General features: G+C 38.9%; 1 protein-coding gene across 1 annotated transcript in view; it reads left to right on the top strand.

The window, feature by feature from the left end:
- Positions 1–213: 213 nt before the first annotated feature.
- The window catches only part of LOC103121010 (beta-taxilin), a 32,685-nt gene continuing 14,979 nt past the window's right edge, over positions 214–17,919 (top strand). Inside the window, exons 1-3 of the mRNA XM_060184635.1 lie at positions 214–476; positions 13,578–13,772; positions 16,381–16,500. Of these exons, the coding sequence (XP_060040618.1) occupies positions 13,695–13,772; positions 16,381–16,500 (198 nt within the window). The 5' untranslated portion in view covers positions 214–476; positions 13,578–13,694. The remainder of the gene's footprint in view (positions 477–13,577; positions 13,773–16,380; positions 16,501–17,919) is intronic.

The following is a 17,919-nucleotide window of genomic DNA, read 5'->3' as shown; positions in this document are numbered from 1 at the left end:
CATACAAATTATAGTAAGAAGAGCAATAATAATTATATCAGAAAAAAAAAGTCCATAAGTGTTATACTCTAAAATTTTTACCTACAAGATCATCCTTGAAAAAGTCTCATCTAGGGACTGCAAAAGTAACATTTGTGACATTCATTTGATTCCAGAGGAAGGGCCACAAAAGCAAAAAATGTCATGAAAAAAATAGTGTGATCTTTAGGCCTTTCTCACAGTGGCCTTTATATTTGTTTTTGCTCCTTTTCTACTAACTCAGAGATTCTTGCCATTTTCGTTCATGTTTGCATCCCCATGCCCAGCTGGATGAACATCGCACAGAGCAAAAGAAGTTAAAACTTGTGCAAAAGAAACAGGTACAAACCCAAAAAGAAAAGGACCAGTTGCAAAGTGAACACAGTAGAGCTATCCTTGCTCGAAGCAAACTGGAAAGTCTGTGCCGAGAACTGCAGAGACACAACAAGACTCTGAAGGTAGGCAACTCCATGATTCTGAGATCCATTTTCTTGTGTACTGCATAGTCAAAGGCTTCTGCTACTGGTAAAAATTATGTACTATTTAGAGTCAAGGAAACTTGGGTTCAAATATTAACACTGGCACTTGCTCATCTGTAAGTTTCAGTAAATTTTTTTGCCTCCATTACTTGCTTCCTTATCCATGAAAAGGGAGTTATACTAACCTCACAGTGTGGTTAAAAGGGGGGGGAAACAAGAACTGGGCAGTGGTGCAGCAGGTTAAGCACATACATGGTGAAGTGCAAGAACTGGTGTAAAGATACCGGTTCGAGCCCCTGACTCCCCACCTGAGGAGTGCTTCACAGGCGCTGAAGCAGGTCTGCAGGTGTCTATCTTTCTCTCTCTCTGTCTTCCTCTGCCCTTTTGATTTCTCTCTGTCCTATCCAACAACAACAACAGCAATAACAGCAACAATAATAACAACAACAAACAAGGACAATAAAAAGGAAAAAAACAACCTCCAGGAGCAGTGGATTCATAGTGTAGTCACCAAATCCCAGAGATAACCCTGGAGGCAAAAGGAATGGGGGGGTGACATAAGTAAGGTCACACAGGTTTTGCTGACTTACTCAATGTAAAGACAATAGACTGATCACTTCATTCACTCTGCATGAGTTTCATTAATTACAATGAAAGCCTCTAGCAGTGTAACTAACTTGATTACATGAGCTTCATTCAATGAAGCAAGATACAGAGCTGTCTATAATATTGCAGATACATAATATCCAGTATCCCTTTCCAGCTGAAAATCCTTAAGCTTTTGATAAGCAATAATAAATCCTATATTCCTGTGAGACAGTTACATATGCTTAAAAGGAGATACTTTAAGATAGAGATTAAAAATCATTGGTGAGTCTATGCCATGGATCAGGGAAGAAAAAAGAGAACAGGCACTGCAGTTTTCTTACTTACTCTTATTGTTTACATGACACAAAATCCCTAAAACCACAGGATTTCTGTGAAGCCTTTCATAAGTAATGATGACACAAAATGAAGAATCCATTACCATTAATTAGTATGAGAAATTTTGCAGTGTCCTTAAACTTCCTAAATTAACCTAAAAAAATGCCAAATAATATAGTCATTAAGTAAAAGAGAATGATATGACAAAATTAGTCTTTATAAAGAAGCCATAATATGTGTACAGTATAGTTGTTGTTTTTTTTTTTACTAGGGTCTGGAAGATGGCAAGCACACTGAAATTCTGATGTGCGGTTAATGGTGTAGTAGATAGGTGCAGGCCATCCTGGGAGACTAGGGCAGCCCCTGAGAGTCCTAAGGGGGCCCTGGTGATGAGAGTGACATGCGCGGAGAGGAAGGAAGCACACAGCCAGCTCTGCGAGAAGCCTCATGGATGACTCGTTTATTAAGGGATACAAGCAAGTAGATATACCCAAGGTTTCAGAAAGAAGGTTGAAGTAATCATTAATCCGCACACAAAACATAGTTACATTTTAATCTACCAAGTATTTGATCACGACCGGAAAGTTTCCTGTAAGGTCTGGTCATGAGCTCACAATGCCTAGTTAGGCTGTTTTCTCTAAGGATAAATTACAAGCATCTCAGGATGGGGGGAAGGGAGCAGTTTGAGAAAAGCCAGGATATTTGCTTGGGTTTCAGGTTGGCCATACACAGTAATTCATGGTCTTTGTTCAAAGAGGTTTGGGAAGCATGTACAGGAAGGTACCCTGTCTGGAAAAACCCATCCATCATAAGTTCATGAGGTCAGGAGGACCTGCCTACCACCTTTCCTGAGAAGGAGGGGGCTTGGGGTCAACCCACTCAGACTCTCATGGAAATAATGGCTTGGACTTCCCAGACAATGGGCCCTTTCCAACAGATAGGCTATTATGAGATCTTGGGATAGTGGGAGGTACAGGAATAGAAGAGAATCAAGTGATGATTCTTTCAATGAACTTCTCCCTGTGTCTGTCTGGATTAATGCTGAAGGTCAAGGCTTGTCATCTGCAGTGATTGACATAGAACACTTAAAATATGATGTTAACATGACTGCTTAGCCTGACATACTTCCTATCATAAAATTCTGTGTAGGCACTCAAAATATCCTACAAACTTGAATTAAACTTATGTGTCCTTTCAACATTAAAGTCTTAAAGGGGTCAACATTGTATGTAGTTCAGCAGTAAAATCACATGCTTCATTCACATATGGAAGGCCTTAGTTATATATATATGTATATATATATAGATAGATAGATAGATATAGATAGATATAGATAAAAACCATGGTTAAAAGGCATACAACTCCATACAATTCCCACTACCAGAACTCCATATCCTTTCCCCTCCCCTGATAGCTTTCTTACTCTTTATCCCTCTGGGAGTGTGGACCCAGGGCCATTAAGAAGGTGGAGTGTCTGGCTTCTGTAATTGCTTCCTCCCCTGAACATGGGCATTGGCAGGTCGATCTATACTCCCAGCGTGTCTCTCTCTCTTTCCCTGGTGGGGCAGGGCTCTGGGGAAGTTGAGCTCCAGGACACATTGGTGGGGTCATCTGCCTAGGGAAGTCCGGTTGGCATCATGTTAGCATCTGGAACCTGGTGGCTGAAAAAGAGTTAACATATAAAATAAAACAAATTGTTGACTAATCATGAACCTAAAGGCTGGAATAGTTCAGATGAAGATTTTTTCCTTTTCCTCCTCCAGGGTTATTGCTGGGCTCGGTGCCTGCACCACGAATCCACTGCTCTTGGAGGCCATTTTTTTCCCCCCTTTTGTTGCCCTTGTTGTAGCTTCACTGTGGTTATTATTATTGCCCTTGTTGACGCAATTCGTTGTTGGATAGGACAGAGAGAAATGGAGAGAGGAGGAGAAGACAGAGAAGGGGAGCGAAAGATAGACACCTGCAGACCTGCTTCACCGCCTGTGAAGCGACTCCCCTGCAGGTGGGGAGCCAGGGGCTGGAACCGGGATCCTTACGCCGTCCCTGCGCTTTGCGCCACATGCGCTTAACCCACTGCGCCACCGCCCGACCCCCTCAGATGAAGATTTTGAGGGTCTCCATTTTGTAGAGATCCAGTAGGCCTATTTTAGTTATATTCCAAAGGGCCCATCACTATACTAGTTTTTGTTTTTTTTTCCTGAGCCTGGCATCTGATATGCAGATATGCAGATGGGTCCAAGTTATTGTTTGGGAAGATGATATCATGGCTTGAAAAAGGACCTGAAAGCTGGATCAGGGAAGAGAGTAGCTCCCAAATATAGGAAAGGTATATAAATATTGTTGACTGTCTGCCCCATCGATTTGATCTGATCTGGGGCCCATATTCAGCTTAGGAGCCTATGTGACCTCTGAATTTCAAAAGATCTGAGCTCACATTCTGTGGTCATGAGTAGGAATGTTCCAAGCTGCCCCAATTTCAGGACTCATCTTCCTCAGTTGGAGGAAGGAAGATGAAACATTCTCTACCATTATTGATCCACATTGAGGGCTAGGTCCTATGGAGGCCCACAGAGGGTCTATTGTTTTGTTCTTAGTAGAGATGACCAGTAACAATGGAGTATCAAATGCAGTATCAAGTGGTATGGATGAATAAACGTATGAAGGAAAGCAAACAAAGACCCAGAAGTTCCAAGACTGGGATAAACACGAATTTTATATAAAATAAGGAAGGGTCCTTGAAGTCTTAGAGTTTAAGAAGGCAATAGATAATATTATTATAACCAAGTTATTTGGAAACTTAGTTTACTTTGAAAATCCTATGGTAAGAATTTACTGTATCATACAAGACCTACATATCCTCCTCACCTACCTCCTATTTCATTTCCCTCAATCACAATAACTCTAACCTTGTCAGATAAAGTAAGGAATACAAAAGCTGGATAAAGGCAAGAGACCAGCACACTTTAATGATGGCCCTTTTGATCACTACCAGCCCAACTCATTATCAGAGGCCTTAGTCATTGAATTCTGGGATTCCCACATAAATGTAATGGACACAGACCTCTAACAGATTCTTCTCTCTACCACCTCTGCTCATCTCCATCAGGAACAACATCAGGACTCTCCCTCATTCTTTATAAAACCCTTATTTCTCCCAGTCCTCAAAGCTCTGGGTCTTTGCTTTTCTTCACACTTGTCTTCATCCATACCATCCACACCAACATCTGCTAGTCTCAACCAAAACAAGGCATGATCTCAGCTTCACACTGTGTCCAGAGAGAGCAAGTCTGAGATGTCAACCTTCCAGCTTCATTACTCTAGTGAGACCTTTCCTAGCTCATAGGACTCCTTAATTCCATTTTGGGCAGCACACTTTCTAACAGAGGTACAGAACCTAGATATGAGATAGGGCACATATGCACATGTATCCATAAGTTAAGCAGAAATATGTACCTTAAAGTAAAAGTATTTAATAGTCTTCAGTGACTAAATACGTGCAACGAGCAAGTAGAAAGACCTAAAGAACAAACAAACAAATGATGAAGTACTAAGTCAAATATTTTCTACTTAGATCTATCTCTGGTTTATTATAGTGGTGCAAGGATTGGGCCTGGGGCCTCTGATGCCTCAGGCAAAAAAAAAGTCTATTGTATAAATCATTGTATTTTCTTTTTTTTTTCTTTTTTTATTTTTAAATTTTTTATTTAAGAAAGGATTAGTGAACAAAAGCATAAGGTAGGAGGGGTACAACTCCACATAATTCCCACCACCCAATCCCCATAACCCACCCCCTCCCATGGTAGCTTTCCCATTCTCTATCCCTCTGGGAGCATGGACCCAGGGTCGTTGAGGGTTGCAGAAGGTAGAAGGTCTGGCTTCTGTAATTGCTTCCCTGCTGAACATGGGCATTGACTGGTCGGTCCATACCCCCAGTCTGCCTCTCTCTTTCCCTAGTAGGGTGTGTCTCTGGGGAAGCTGAGCTCCAGGACACATTGGTGGGGTCTTCAATCCAGGGAAGCCTAGCCAGCATCCTGGTGGCATCTGGAACCTGGTGATTGAAAAGAGAGTTAACATATGAAGCCAAACAATTTGTTGAGCAATCATGGATCCCAAGCTTGGAATAGTGGAGAGGAAGTGTTAGGGAGGTACTCACTGCAAACTCTAGTGTAGTCCTGCTTTCAGGTATATATTTTGCAGTAGTTTATGGATACGTGTGCACATAAGCTCTCTCTCACAGAAACTGGTGTATATCTAGGTTATGGGACTTTGTTAGAAAGTGAACTACCTGAGATGAAATTAGAGTGTACTATTAAAGGAAAGGTCTCACCCGAGTAATGAAGCTGAAGGGTTGTCATTCCATACGTGAAGTCTCTGGATACAGTCTGAGGTGAAGCATGTTGAGATGGCAATCGTTGCTTTGGTTAGGTTGTGATCGGTGGATGCAATATTATTTGGTTTGGATTGGGAGATGCATATGGGAAAATGGGCCCTATCCAAGGGTGCCAGGACTGGGGGAAGTAGGGGCTCTATAGTGAAGATGTGAGGTTCCTATGTCTTAGAGTTCAAAAAGACAATCAATAGTTAATATTATTATCACATTATTTGTTAATTGGGTTAACTTTGAAAAGTCCCTTTGTTATGGTTTGCTGTACAGTACCCAGTATCTTGTATATAGCTGTGCTATTGGAAGCTTCTAATCTACTTGGTCTAGGCCTTTGAGAGAGTCCGCATATCAAATACGTAGCCTATATATTAAAAAGATTCAGTTTGTCTTTTGAGAAACTTTGAGACGTACAATTGATTTCCCCCTCTCATATTAATTAACTACTGATTTGTATGTCTACATTTTGCTAGGAGTGTACATAAACACCATTCCCACCACCAAAGGACTGTGACCCATCCCTCCCGCCCTCTCCCACCCCCCACTGGCCCAGGAAGCTACATGTCTACCCCTCACCACTGGGTTTTTACTTTGGTGCCCTACTTACAATTTGATCAGGTCCTGCTTTTAGTTTCCCTTTCAGATCTTCTAAGTCAGCTTCTGTTGATGAGTGGGATCATCCCATACTCATCTTTATCTTTCTGACTTAGTTCACTTAACATAATTCCTTCTAGCTCTGTCCAAGATGGGTCAGAGAAGGTGGGTTCATTGTTCTTGATAGCTGCATAGTATTCCATTGTGTATATATACCACAGCTTTCTCAGCCACTCATCTGTTGTTGGGCACCTGGGTTGCTTCCAGGTTTTAGCTATTATGAATTGTGCTGCTATGAACATAGGAGTACACACCTCTTTTTGGTTGGATGTTATGGAGTCCTTGGGGTATAACCCCAGGAGAGGAATTATTGGGTCATATGGAAGGTCCATGTCTAGCCTTCTGAGAGTTTTCCAGACTCCTCTCCACAAAGGCTGGACCAATTTACATTCCCACCAGCAATGTAAAAGGGTTCCTCTGTCCCCACATCCTCTCCAGCATTTGTTGCTGCTGTCCTTTTTGATGTATGCCATTCTTACAGGAGTGAGGTGGTATCTTAGTGTTGTCTTAATTTGCATTTCTGTGACAATCAGTGACCTAGAGCAGTTTTTCATATGTTTGTTAGCCTTTTGGATGTCCTCTGTGGTGAATGTTTTTTTCATTTCCTCTGCCCATTTTTGGATGGGGTCATTTGCTTTTTTGTGGCTAAGTTTGCTGAGCTCTTTATATATTTTGGTGATTAGTTTTTTGTCTGATGTCTGGCATGTGAAGATCTTCTCCCATTCTGTGAGGGGTCTCTCTGTTTGTTTAATAGTTTCTTTGGATGTGCAGAAGCTTTTCAATTTGATGTAGTCCCATTGGTTTGTTTTTGCTTTAGTCTTCCTTGCAATTGGGTTTGATTCATCAAAGATGTCCATGAGGTGTAGGTGGGAAAGTGTTTTACCAATGTTTTCCTCTAAGTATTTGATTGTTTCTGGTCTGACATCTAGGTCTTTGATCCATTTGGAGTTGATTTTTGTTTCTGGTGAGATAAAGTAGTTCAATTTCATTCTTCTGCATGTTACAACCCAGTTTTCCCAGCAGTATTTATTGAAGAGAGCCTCCTTCTTCCATTTAATGCTTTGGGCCCCCTTATCAAAGATTAGATGTCCATAGGTGTGGGGATTTATTTCTGGGCTTTCAATTCTGTTCCACTGGTCTGTGTGCCTATTTTTGTTCCAGTACCATGCTGTTTTGATGATGATGGCTTTATAAGGTCTGGGAGAATGATGCCTCCATTTCTGTTTCTTTTCCTCAAGATGGTTTTGGCAATTCTAGGTGTTTTCAAATTCCAGATAAATGATTGTAGTGTTTGTTCTATTCTCTTAAAGAAGCTTGGTGGAACTTTGATGGATATTGCATTAAATTTGTATATGGCTCTGGGGAGAATATTCATTTTGATGATATTTATTCTTCTAATCCATGAGCATGGGGTATCTTTCCATTTCTTGATATCAGTTTCTATTTCCTTGAGTAGCGACTCATAGTTTTCAGCATACAAGTCTTTCACTTCTTTGGTCAACTTTATTCATAGGTATTTGATTGATTTTGCTGAAACAGTAAATGGGAGTGATTTCTGGATGTCTTCTTCTTCAGATTTAGTGTTTGCATAAAGAAATGCCACTGATTTTTGTACATTGATTTTGTAGCCTGATACCTTGCTATATTGCCTAATAACTTCCAGTAATTTTCTGCTGGATTCTTTAGGTCTTTCTATGTATACTATCATATCATCTGCAAGTAGTGAGAGCTTGACTTCTTCCCTTCCAATCTGTATTCCTTTGATTTCTTTCTCTTTCCTGATTGCTATGGCAAGAACTTCCAATACTATATTGAAGAGTAACGGTGACAGTGGACAGCCCTGTCTAGTGCCCGATCTGAGGGGGAACGCTTTCAGCTTCTGTCCATTGAGTATGATGTTGGCTGTAGGTTTGCTATATATAGACTCCACTATCTTGAGGAATTTCCCATCTATTCCCATTTTTTGTAGAGTTTTGAGCATGAATGGGTGTTGGATCTTGTCAAAGGCTTTCTCTGCATCTATTGAGATAATCATGTGGTTTTTGGCTTTGCTTTTATTGATGTGGTGAATGACATTGATTGACTTACGGATGTTGAACCAGCCTTGCATTCCTGGGATGAATCCCACTTGGTCGTGATGAACAATCTTTTTGATATGTTGCTGTATATGGTTGGCCAAGATCTTGTTTAATATTCTGGCATCTATGTTCATCAGAGATATTGGTCTGTAGTTTTCCTTTTTTGTTCTGTCCCTATCAGCTTTTGGTATCAGGGTCATGTTGGCTTCATAGAAGGTGGAAGGGAGTATTCCTGTTTCTTCAATCTTATGGAATGGCTTAAGAAGTATGGGTGTTAACTGTTTCCTGAAAGTTTTGTAGAATTCGTTTGTGAAGCCATCTGGTCCAGGACTTTTGTTGTTGGGGAGATTCTTAATAACGGTTTCAATTTCTTTGTCTGTGATTGGTGCATTTAGATTTTGTAGTTCTTCTTGGTTCAGTTTTGGAAGGGCATATGTTTCTAGGAATTGTTCCATTTCTTCCAGATTCTCTAGCTTGGTGGCATATAGTTCTTTATAGAAGTTTCGCAGGATTCTCTGGATTTCTGTGGTGTCAGTTGTGATATCTCCTCCATCGTTTACAATTCTATTAATTTGAGTCTGCTCTCTTTTTTGTTTGGTGAGTCTGGTTAGGGGTTTGTCAATTTTGTTTAATCTTTCAAAGAACCAACATTTGGCTTCATTGATCTTTTGTATGGTTCTTTTATTTTCGATGTTGTTTATTTCTGCTCTAACTTTAGTGATTTCTGTCCTTCTGGTTGCTTTAGGGTTCCTTTGTTCCTCTTCCTCTAAGTCCTTGAGGTGTGCAGTAAGGTCCTTCATTTGAGCTTCTTCTTGGTGTTTAATATGTGATTGTATGGCTATAAGTTTCCCTCTCAGTACTGATTTAGCTGTGTCCCAAATATTTTGATAGGTTGTGTCTTCATTTTCATTAGTTTCCAGGAACATTTGAATTTCCTGCTTGAGTGAGTCTCTGCCCCAGTGGTTCTTAAGGAGTATGTTGTTTAGTTACCAAATTCTGTGACTTTTAATAATTTTCTGTTTGTTGTTAAATGTTAGTTTTACTCCACTGTGGTCTGAGAAGATACTTGGGATGATTTCGATGCTCTTGATTTTATTGATGCTGTCTTTGTGGCCTAACATGTGGCCTATCCTTGAGTATGTGTTATGTGGATTTGAAAAGAAGGTGTATTCCAATTTTGGGGGGTGGAAGAGTCTGAAAATGTCCAAGAGGTCTATTCTGTCAATCTCTTCATTCAATTCTCTTGTATCTTTATTGGTTCTCTGTTTTGTTGATTTGTCTAAGTGTGAGAGTGGGGTATTGAAGTCTCCCACTATTATTGTATTACTATTGATGTATTTTTGAAATTCTTTCAGTAAGTGCTTGACCTATTTAGATGGTCCCTCATTGGGTGCATAGATGTTAATAATTGTTAAGTCTTCTTGGCTGATTGATCCTCTAATCATTATGTAGTGTCCTTGCCTATCTTTTATTACTTTATTTAATTTAAAATCTATCGTGTCTGAGATGAGAATGGCTGTTCCTGCCCTTTTTTGTGGTCCGTTAGCCTGTATGATAGTTTTCCATGCTTTCACTTTAAGTCTGTGTTTACCTTGTTGTGACAGATGGGATTCTTGCAAGCAGCATATGGTTGGGTTATGTTTTCTGATCCATCACCCCACCCTGTGCCTTTTGATGGGTGAGTTTAAGCCATTGATATTTATTGATATTATGGATTTAATGTATTGTAGTGCCATTGTTCAAAAAAAATTTTTGTTTGTTCTGATATATTGCCAGTATTATAGTGATGTTCTTGTTTATAAGAGGTCTTTTAGAACCTCTTTCAGGGCCGGCTTGGTGATGGTGTCCTCCTTTAACTGTTGTTTATATAAGAAGGTTTTGATCCTTCCATCTAGTTTGAATGAAAGTCTAGCAGGATATATTATCCTTGGCTGAAACCCTTTTTCATTCAGGGCTTGATAGATATCTTGCCATTCCCTTCTGGCTTTTAGAGTTTGAGTGGAGAAGTCTGCAGTTAATCTTATGGGTTTTCCCTTATAATTGACTTTTTGTTTCTCTCTTGCAGCCTTTAGGATCCTTTCTTTATCCTTACTTCTTCTCATTGTGACTATGATGTGTCTTGGTGTCTTCAGGTCTGGGTTGATTCTCTTTGGTACTCTCTGGGCCTCTTGAATCTTGATGTCCTTTCTGTTATTCAGGTCTGGGAAGTTTTCTTCTATTATTTCCTCTAGAATGTTTCCTTCCCCTTCCTCTCTTTCTTCCTCTGGCAGGCCAATTATACGAATGTGACTTCTTTTGAGATCATCCCATATGTCTCTGTTGTTGTTTTCAGTGTCTCTCAATCTCTTTTTAAGCTCTTTCACCTCTTTCTTCGTTTTCTCTAGCTCATCCTCTGTCTGACTAATTCTGTTTAATGCTTCTGTTAGTCTGCTTTCCCTTGCCTCAGCTTCTTTCTTTATTACAGCTATTTCAGCTTTCAGTTCTCTAACTGCCTCAAGATAATCAGTATTTTCCTTGGGGGTCTCAACTGTTGTTTCCTTGTACTGCCATTCCTTTCCTCCAATGTTGTTTTCATTTCTGTGATTAATAATTTTATTATTGCTTGCATACTTTTCTTATCTATGGTTACTTCTGGCTGATTTGTAGTTTCTTCTGGGCTCTTGTCTTCATTCATTGGAGTAGCAGTTTTATTTGTTTTTAATCTACCCATTTTTTTGTTTTATGTGTTTCTTTTTTTTTATGCTCTGTTGTTCCTCAGTTGTTGTATCTTGAGTACAAGTAACACTGTACTAAATACTTTTATGACAATTGCACTCACCAACCTCAAGACTTACAGTAGCAACTGAAGCAAGTTTTGAAGTAGTTTAATCGTTACCAGTTAGCCAAACTATTTTTCCAGTCCGTGAAAAAATAGTAACCAAATCCCAGTGAAGAAAGAGAAAAGAAAGAAAGGATAGCAAGAATAGACAGTTATGCAAATCTACTATCCACTGTATATTCTACGGGTAACAAGAGGGCAAAGGGAACTAGAGCAGAGATACACACATAGAGAGTCCACTCTGAGTCAGATTTCTTCCCAAAATAATTCACAAATTCAGAAAGGCAAAGAAGAAGGAAGAGGTGTATGACAAGATTAAAAAAAAGAGAGAGAGAGAGAGAGAGACAAGAGAGAGAAAAGGGAAAAGATAAGAAAAAGAGCTGTAATTAAAGAGCAGTGAAAGGAAATTCCCAAATGTGTATCAGTGAATTCAAAAAAGCACACTGTTTGTTAGTGTGGGGGCTGGGGGCTGTGACTTTGGAAGCTGTAGGATTAAGGAAGAAGGGATGACAAGAATGAGAAAAAGATAAAAAAAAAAGAAGAAAGAGAGAGAGAAAAAAAGAAGAAGAAAAAGAACAGTCATAAAAGGGCAGTGAAAGGAAAGGGTTTTTTTAAATGTATTTATTTTTAATTATTTAATTAGCTATGCGGGGTGAGGTGGGGGGGTTGGCTACTTAGAAAGAAAAAAGGCCAGAGTTTTCAGAAGGGTATAGACTTAGAATTAATGATACTCCCTGGTGGAACAGGAATTTGGTAAAGGAAAGGACTGGTTAGTGGGGGGGGGGGGGCTGAGAAGGAGGTATGCTTGAAAATTAAAAGGAAGAAAAAAAATTTTTTTCCCTTTTTTTTTCCCCCCTTTTTTCCCTACTCTAATTCTTAACCCAAATTAAGTTATAGTCACCCCCTTGGTGTTACCGCTAGGACCCCTTATTGGCTTGCCTGCTAAAGGCAGAAAATCTTACCGTTTCTAGGAGATGTGGTCAGAGCTCAGCCACTAGCAGCTTCTCAGTCCGCCATCTTCCGGGAAACCCCTTATTCTACTATTTTAATAAACATTTGCACAATTACTTCTTTTTAAGTCTATTTCTCTTACAAAATCTCGTTACATAATTTGATTGTGATAGGCCACTATATGTGGTATAATTATCCTTGCCAACTATGAAACAATCTTTCATAATAACAATCAATCAGAACTGAAATGAATCCTAAAATGTCTGTATCACTTGTCAGCAATGTCTCTATCTTTGCTATGATGTAGCAAGATTAAATCCTTTCCTTCTAAAAGAATGAAAGGAATAATCACACAGCAAACAATTCTCAATATATATATATATATATATATATATGGAGGAAGTTTAGAAACACTGCTAGCAGTTAGGACTGAAGGGAGAGCTTTGATTTAGAATAAAAGAGAATAGAAATGATGGAAAAGTTAATTTCCAATTCTTGAAGGTTAACAAAGTAGAAGAAAAATATAGATATTTAATTTTGTAGTTAAAATAAGATTTGAAGCCTTATATTACTTTCAGCCTCAAGTTTTATATTGATAATTTCGGTTACCCCAAGTAACATGTAAAATTATTATTCTTTCAGAAATAGAAGTTCTATCTTATTTGCAAAGATTTCCTCTTACATTCTTGCATTGCAGTGATTGATCTATAGCTTTCTTAGTTTGCTTTTTTATGTGTTTAATGAGAGTTTTTCTTATTGTGAAAAATCATATATTGTGATCACTTGTATTTATAAAAATTAGGTAATATAATTATGAAGTCAATGTGTAATAATTTTTGTAGATGAACAGAGATCTATTGTTCTTTCTATACCAAGTGAAAAGTGCACATAACCTATTTTCTCAATCAATAAATTAGGTTTTTTTTCCTTCTAGGCCACAGTCAACAGATCAGAAACATATGACTGCATATTTGTTAGAAATTGCTGCAGTTTATTCATTCAACAGGAAACCCATCATCTCTAAAATAAGCCAGTTCATCATCAGCTATCAAATTCAAGGCCCTCTCTGCACCTGTTCTGAATGACTGTAGACACAGCTGAAATTATTGCTCAGACATTTATTTTGGAGCTGAGCAGTATTAGCTCTAGAGAACTGAGGGGATAAAAATACTATTTATCGTACACACCCATCTTTTATTGACCTAGTCCTGAGTCCTATAAGCCCAGCATGCACATAAACCTGTATAATAAAATATTTTGCTTTGAATTCAAAGGAAGAAACCCTGCAGCGGGCTCGAGAAGAAGAAGAGAAAAGAAAGGAGATCACAAGTCATTTCCAAAGTACCCTAACTGATATCCAGGCCCAGATTGAACAGCAAAGTGAGAGAAACATGAAGCTGTGTCAGGAGAACTCAGAGCTCGCAGAGAAACTGAAAAGTATCATTGATCAGTATGAACTCAGAGAGGAGGTGAGAACTACATCAAATAACTTAGAGGCCTGTTTATAGATCCAGATTTGGGTTGTGAAGGTGAAGAAGCAGGTCATTAAGAAAATTATGGCCAACCTTTTTCATGGATTAATATTTAGCCTTGGTTCTCTTTTACAACCCCAAATAAAAAGAGATGATCATTGTAAAATGCCTGGTTGAAAGCCATCTGATATTTCTTCCATACTGGAATCACTACAAAACAAAGGCAATAAATAGAAATTGATGAACTGTGAACATAGTTATCTTTGTAAACAGTATTTATCAGCCTTAAAAAAAAAACCCTCTCTATAAGTCAGAAAGTATCTCCACACTTCTGGAGAATCACATTTTTTTTTCTTGCCTCCAGGGTTATCACTGGGACTTGGTGCCTGCACTATGAATCCACCACTCCTGTGGCCATTTTTTTTTTCAATAGGACAGAGAGAAATTGGGGTGGGGAAGGTAGAAAGGGAGAGAGAAAGACAGACACCTGCAGCCCTCCTTCACCGCTTGTGAAGAGACCTCCCATTGCAGGTGGGGAGCCAGGGATTCGAACTGGGGTATATTCGATTCATATTACATGTGGCACCGCCCCACCCCCTATATTTTTTCAAATTAAGATCTGTATTTATTTTTTAAAGTTTTTTAAAAAGTTATCTTTATTTATTGGATAAAGACAGCCAGAAATCAGGAGGGGAAGGGGAGATAGAGAGGGAGAGATAGAGAGACACCTGCAGTCCTGCTTAACCACTCTCAAAGCTTTCCCTCTGCAAGTGGGGACCCGGGGCTCAAACCTGGGTCCTTATACATTGTAGCATGTGCGCTCAACCAGGTATGCCACCACCTGGCCCCTTAAGGTCTGTGTTCTAGCTAACCTGTAGCTAGTGATAGAATTTAATGTAATAAGAGTTATAATGCTATGTTTATTTGGTGCCTAGTTTGTCCTAAAAATATACTAAGTATTTCACACAATATGCCATTGAATCATTTCAGCAACCTTACACCTTAGGTAATAATATATTTTATAGGTGGGAAAGAGTTTTCACAAATGTTAGAAGAAGAATTTTGCCTTTAATGATTTACATGAGAAAAACTCTAAGAATCTTTTATTATTCCAAAATTATATTTCAATACTTTAGATGTTTTTAAGATCCTATATGCTCCTCAGGATTTTGTTCTTATTTTAAAACCACTTTTTAAAATTTATGACTACTAGTGGTTTACAAGATTATAAGATTACAGGGTAACCACACCACCACCAAAGTTTTATGCTCCCACCCTCCCAATAGTAGCAACCACAGTTCTCAACAGTCTTTGAGACAGTTTACTTTTGGATTTACAGTGGTGTGTGTGTGTGTGTGTGTGTGTATGTGTGTGTGTGTGTGTTCACAAATTCATGTATTTCAGTTATCTAGATTCCATATGGATTAAACCATTTGGTTCAATCCACTTTGTCCTAAGAGACATAATATCACTATTTTATTTTATTTTATTTTATTTTATTTTATTTTATTTTATTTATTGCCACGAGGGTGATCACTAAGGCTTGGTGAATCCACCACATTTAACATCCTTTTTTTCTGTTTTATTTGTTAAGACTGAGAAATTGAGAGGAAAGGAGTAGGTAGAGAGGGAGAGGGTTAGATAGACACCTGCTGCATTGCTTCACCAATCATGAAGTGTCTTCTCTGCAGGCGGGTGCATGCTATCATTTTATCACATTGTGAAGATCAAATCAGGCTAAAACAAAGGGAAAATGAAAACACCCATACTCTCCACAGAGATTTCATGATGGAAATGACTGATATAATTATTAGATATTTCTGGGATTGATTCTGTAGAACCCCACATGTCCTCTTGCCAATAGGACCTCCTAATGCCAAGAACTTCTCCACACTAAGGCAAAATCAGGTGCTTCTCTTCCCCAAGAGATGAAAGGCCAAATAATGTGGTAGAAGCAGTTGCATGTTTTCATATCAAATCACTTCCAGTTGCCACTTGATTTGATTTATTATAGACACCTGATCAGCAAAGTTGTAGTCAGGGTCTCCGCCTCAGTCCTAGACCTAGGAAACACAATAGTACCACAGAGCTTCTTCATCCTTGAGGCGAGAAAGTGGAAGAGAATTCATCATGATAGTATTAATATTGTCATTAAAACTGGATTTGTATTCATAGAGGCCCCAAATACTGAATGATCATAGAATAGTACTTGTAATATACATCATTATTTGTGTAATCTACTGTAATAACTAGCTTATTATCTCAAAGTTACCAAAGTTAGTGAAATTAAATAAATAACTATACACTAACACTAGTGAACAATTGACACAGCTATATTTTGAAGCTGTCTTTGTGTCGTATAAAATGTGAGGACTTCACCAGCTCTTATAAATCCCATATTCAAAGTATTTATCTTATGTAGAGTGCTACACATGACAAAATTGTATATATATACACATATTATAAGTAATGATTATTCATTTATTACTTCTATTTTAACCTTAAATTTGAAAGGTGTGTATTTATTTGAATATTACATTTTTTTATTTTACATTTTTAGCACCAACAGTAAGTCAAGCCTGATCTGTGGCCTTTTTTCCCTTAGCATCTGGATAAAATATTTAAGCACAGAGAGCTGCAGCAGAAACTGGTGGATGCAAAACTTGAACAGGCTCAAGAAATGATGAAGGAAACGGAGGAGCGACACGCACGTGAAAAGGAATATGTAATTATCATGTAGTCAACTTCTACCTGGAGTCAGAGAGCCTCTGGGCAAGTGGTTATCATAATAACAAGTCAGACAGAGCACTAGCTTGTGGAGAAAGAGCCTGAGCTTCCCTGAAAACCAAATTGCTCGGTCTGTAGGAGGCACTACACTATTTATCTTTACAAAACATATTCATTAATTCAATAACTCTTTTTCAAATGTTTATAATATGCTAAGCACATTCCCAGATGTTGGGACACAACTGGGACAAGAACAAAATCACCATATCCCAGCATGGAAAACAGAGGGCTACTGGGAAGAGACAGGCTTTAAACAACTGAACAAAAAAGGATAATTTGTGGTCATAATAAGGGTTACTAGAAAAACAAGGAATGACTGAACTTAATTTAACCTGGGCTTCCAGGCAGGGCTTTCAAATGAGAGGATGGTTGATTCCAGTCCTGAAAAAGAATCAAGAAGTGAGTCTCTCTGACCAGAGTGCCTGAGCAGCAACAAAGGCTTGAACCAGCTTAACATCTTCCAGAAAAAGGAATAAGTTAAGGGTGCAAGATCATGCTGACCTAGTGAGGAATGTTCAAAATGAACTTTGAGAGGTAAACAGAATCCACAGAGGATGGTTTTGTAGTCTTGAAAAGAGGTTTGGCTTTTATTCTAGATACAGTCAGAAACTGCTGAACAGTGTTAAAAAAAGAAATGATATAATCAGTTTTCTTTTCTTAAAAGATAGATTTGAGGATGTGAGAGTGATCTGGCTGCGACATCTGTCAGCACACTGATCACCAAGGTTGATTTGGCTGATCTGACTGGCTAGGCGGGTGTCCCCTTCCTCCCTCACCACTTCATGTGCGTCCTTCCAGAATCTGCGCCCTCGGACAAAGAGGACGGCCTTCCTGAAATAGAGATGGACTGGGTCTTCTGGTATAGGAAGGGTATACAAGGAGTAGCTGAGTTCCCCTGCTAGAATCTCCAAACAAGGTCTCAAGGTCCATTTGTAGGAGAACGTAGAGTAGTCAAGCTTCCAAGACTCCAGACACACACCCCCCAAAAAAAGATAGATTTGATTCCTGAAAGGAAAATAAACTGAAGAAGGTTAAGAAAGCAAGAAGATAATTAAGAATCCACTGTACGTACTCATGATCACAGAATGTGAGCTCAGGTCTACCAGGATGCAGAGGTCACATAGGCTCCTAAGCTGAATATAAGCCCCAGATCAGATCAAATCAATGGAGTTGACAGTCAACAATATTTATACACCTTTCCCATATTTGGGGACTACTCTCTTCCCTGATATAGCTTTCTGGTTCTTTTTCCAGCCATGATATCATCTTCCCAAACAATAACTTGGACCCATCTGCATATCAGATGTCAGGCTCAGGAAGAAAAAAAAAACTAGTATCATCATGGGCTCTTTTGAAT

Source organism: Erinaceus europaeus, unplaced genomic scaffold (assembly GCF_950295315.1).
Source record: "Erinaceus europaeus unplaced genomic scaffold, mEriEur2.1 scaffold_636, whole genome shotgun sequence".
Classification (NCBI taxonomy): Eukaryota; Metazoa; Chordata; class Mammalia; order Eulipotyphla; family Erinaceidae; genus Erinaceus; species Erinaceus europaeus.
The sequence above is the reverse complement of the archived record's forward strand: the minus strand, read 5'-3'. Positions and strand labels throughout refer to the sequence as shown.